This window comes from Austrofundulus limnaeus, unplaced genomic scaffold (assembly GCF_001266775.1).
Source record: "Austrofundulus limnaeus strain Quisiro unplaced genomic scaffold, Austrofundulus_limnaeus-1.0 Scaffold681, whole genome shotgun sequence".
Lineage (NCBI taxonomy): Eukaryota > Metazoa > Chordata > Actinopteri > Cyprinodontiformes > Rivulidae > Austrofundulus > Austrofundulus limnaeus.
The window spans coordinates 208,450-212,320 of NW_013953083.1; the positions used below are offsets into that span (position 1 = coordinate 208,450).

At 40.0% G+C, this 3,871-nt stretch overlaps 1 protein-coding gene across 4 annotated transcripts in view; it reads right to left on the reverse strand.

Moving 5' to 3' along the window:
• Positions 1–2,616, reverse strand: part of klhl15 (kelch-like family member 15) — a 10,569-nt gene extending 7,953 nt beyond the window's left edge. For 3 of the 4 annotated variants that reach the window (XR_001311997.1, XR_001311996.1, XM_014027776.1), the window contains exons 1-2: positions 2,352–2,616; positions 1,213–1,300 (exon numbers count right to left, since the gene is read on the reverse strand). Coding sequence is in view for 1 of the 4 variants with exons in the window: in XM_014027776.1 (XP_013883230.1) it covers positions 1,213–1,300; positions 2,352–2,412 (149 nt within the window). In the remaining 3 variants the exon portion in view is untranslated. Of the gene's footprint in view, positions 1–1,212; positions 1,301–2,351 lie in introns of those variants that run through there. The other variant, XM_014027777.1, reaches the window with a different exon arrangement.
• Positions 2,617–3,871: the final 1,255 nt, after the last annotated feature.

Consider the following 3,871-nt stretch of genomic DNA (forward strand, 5'->3'; position numbering starts at 1 on the left):
GACAGGTGAGGGACACCTGAGGGACACCTGAGGGACACGTGTGGGACACCTGAAGGACAGGTGAGGGACAGGTGAGGGACACGTGTGGGACACCTGAAGGACAGGTGAGGGACAGGTGAGGGACACGTGTGGGACACCTGAAGGACAGGTGAGGGACAGGTGAGGGACACGTGTGGGACAGGTGAGGGACACGTGTGGGACAGGTGAGGGACACGTGTGGGACAGGTGTGGGACAGGTGTGGGACACCTGAGGGACAGATGAGGGACAGGTGTGGGACAGGTGAGGGACACAGGTGAGGGACACGCGTCAGGCTCATACAAACAGGTGTAAAACGTGGAAACAAAGAGCTGAACTGAAGCAGGAACAAAGTGTCTCTTAAGATGTTTGGATTAAAGTTCAGATCTTTTAAAGTTTATTCTGACAGGACAGCTCCTAAAACTTCCTGTTTTATGGAAACAACAGGTTTCTACAAGGAATGCACARTATAAAATATAAATKTGTCCTCTGATWGAGATCTGTAGTTTATCAACCAGCTGCAGTAATTCTTRTTGATGATGTAACCAGCTGGAGTCACAACAGAGGAATCAGGAAGCTGTGTGGCTGAGAGCACAGGAAGAGCAAAACGTTGCAAAACATAAATTAACTGTGTGTATATGTATAAACACACACACACACACACATATTATATATATTATATATATAATTTAACTTTGAGCTAACCAGGTAGGTCTCCCTTAAAATTAGATTTGGAGACCTTAAAATTTCCCTTAAAAAGGACATTTTAAGGTCTAAAAAATAGTTTAACATCTACATATTTGTAGATTCCAGTCAATTAGTATGTGATTTATTTTATATTATGTTTTATATCATGATCGTTAACTCCACCCATCATAATGTATATCRTGATATGAATCTTTCACCATATCGCACATTCCTAGAGTCAGAGCCGGTTTGGTCCAAAAGTGAGAAAAAACAGGAATTTATCATTTTTGTTTCACTTAATTCTGAATGTTTGAAACAAGTCCAYCCAGGAGAGTAAATCACTTTAACCACTAAATATGCTCTAAATGACATCAAGCTATAAAAGTTTCAGTTTAAACTTTGTGTTTTTCATATTTCATTATAGAAAGCTCCAGATTTTCTTSCAGTCTAGACAGAAAAATGGTTTTATTTGCAGTAAAACACAGAGTGGAGGACAGGGAGAGTCGTACCTTTTGGAGCCSGGGCGAACGATCACAGGCTGCGACGTCTGAGCGCTAAAGGGCCGCTCGCATTTCCTGTGTTTATGTTTCCCCGGTTCTGAAGGAAGACAGACACAGATGCTTCAGATCACCAAGCATTCAAGAGAAGAAGAAATATAAACACATCCAGGACGATAAAAATATGRTTATGATTTAATCGACTGGGCAGTTTTTAATAACTATTATTTCTCCTTGATGAGGTTTTCAGATCTGGACCTTCAGGGCTGCAGCCTCWTGTTTTCTGTCTGTTTGGAGAAATACAACAAACACAACTGTAAGACAATTCTGCAAAAAAAACTCACAACATGACTGTGAGTTTCTGAGAACGTCTAATAAAAACATTTTAAGTTCTGTAGATCATGAAAATACCAAGATGCTGCCCTTAACTACCCAAAATGTTCGCAAACAAAACTTTAAAACTATAAACTTTCTTCTACAAATTATAAACCTGTCAAATCTMAGAGCGCAGACCGACTTCCGCTGTCTGTAAAACAGGAAGTGAAGACTCTTATTTTGACATCTCCTCCATAAAACATCGCAGACACAACATAATAACTCAGAGCAGACTCGTCYACTTTTTAATACACAAAGCTTATTTTCTGGTCTTTGTCTTATCAGGGAGTGACAGACGCAGGTGAGCGGTTACCATGGCGACTAATGAGCCAATGATAGTAGTTTAACACTTATTTTATCTTCATTTTTCACGGTTTAAAACGCACCTGCACTGAGACACAGAACAGGTGTACAAACACCTGAGACCCAGGTTAATCACAGAGAATTAGCTCAGCCTGAACGTGCAGCTAAAAGCTAACAGGTGAACCCTGACCGTGCTGGTTTCAGCTTGTTTACAGCGGTTAGATGCGCTTTAGTGTGGGTTTAAGAGCCTCCAACAACCAGGGGCAGGGTTCAGTCTGAGCCCCAAACAAAGGCTCCACACAGCGGCTCGGGCTCGGCTCTGACCCGGGACTGAAGCCGCTGCTTTCAGCCTGTCTCCTGGAGGACGTGCTAACGGACAGGACGGTAAAACACCCGCCAGAGGAGCTAACTGTCACCACTCCGGTGACCGGGGGAAGCGGCTTTAGCTTAGCGGCTAACTCCAGCCGTCTCACCTCGGCGGTGCGAATCCCCACAACCCCTCTTCGACCAGGCAGCTCTGGCTCCGTCAGACATGAAGTTGCGGGTTCGATTCCGCGTTCAGGAGAGCGGGCGGCAGCGGTGCACTGCCATGTCTCCACGGGGGTCCATCCGCCGGACTGGAAGGAGCCCACACACTGCGTTAAATTAAACGGCTAGCGAGCCGCAGCAGTGCACAGGATTTACAGACAACCATCTTCTACACCGACGTCACTTCCTGTCTGTGACGGAACTGAGGGGGCGGAGAGCTGGAACACGAAGATTGTATATAATACAGATGGTTCACTACAGTAAAAAGAAAAGTGCAGCAAGTTGTCATGAAAAAGCCCATATAAAGTTTTTTATTTTTTTACAATCAACTTGAAAAAGGTACCACAACGTAAACATTATGTATTCACAAAATACAAAAAGGAAAAGAAAACAATAACAATCAGAACTAAACAGAAAATAACAAAAAGCAAAAACCCTAATTAAAACAAACAATCCTAAATAAAACAAAACTTTGAAGGGGCACCATCCTTTTTGATTTCACAAAAAAATAAAGACTCATAGGACAACTTTAACTCATTCTTCCACTGTGCAAAGGTTTTAAAGAAACAACATTTATGTATGTGATGTTTGGCTAATAATAGAACATTATTTACACCACAGTCAAAGTTATGGTAATTGATAAAAACACTAATTTAACCTCTTGGATGGTTATGTCTGTTAATTGTGTCCCATGACCACAAATAAACTGGTGAAGATCTTTTCAAAAAGTTTGTATAATTTCACATGTGAAAAACAGATGATCCTACCCTTTCACAAAACACACACTTACCCACATCCATTTTAAACCTATGTCTCAAAAAGCCATTAGCTGGGTGAATTTTGTTTGTAATTTTAAATTTCATTTCTTTTATTTTGGAAGAGTGGAAAAGATAAATATTTAGATCTTAATTTGTTCCTTGTTGAAGTCTTTAAGGATATATTCCCTTTTAAGCGCATCAGTGGCACAGTAATTAGATAAGCAACTTCTTATATACTTATTGTTGCGTTTGACATCAMAAAAGGTTAAATTCTCAATACAAAGTGACCGTAAACGAGGGGAAACCTTGGAATATATTAAATCCTGTCTAACCATGGATAAACGCTGACAAGGAAAGGCAGCCGAGATGAAGGTACTCAGCTCCTGTATGTTTGGTGAATCACATATTGAGACAACACATCTTTTTCATTGTTATGAATTCAATGTAATATACTTTTTTTTGGAAAAAAAATTCAAAACTGGATCATGGATAAAAAATATTCCACCTCTAAGTTTTTATAAAAAACAAAATGGGTCTTCTAATAGTGGATAGAGAAGCAACTTACTGTAATAATTTAATCCTTTTAGCTACATTTTCATGCACAAATGCCAGTTTTTAAAAATTACCCTATTATTTAAGATAAGATAAGATAAGATAAGATAAGATAAGATAAGATAAGATAAGATAAGATAAGATAAGATAAGATA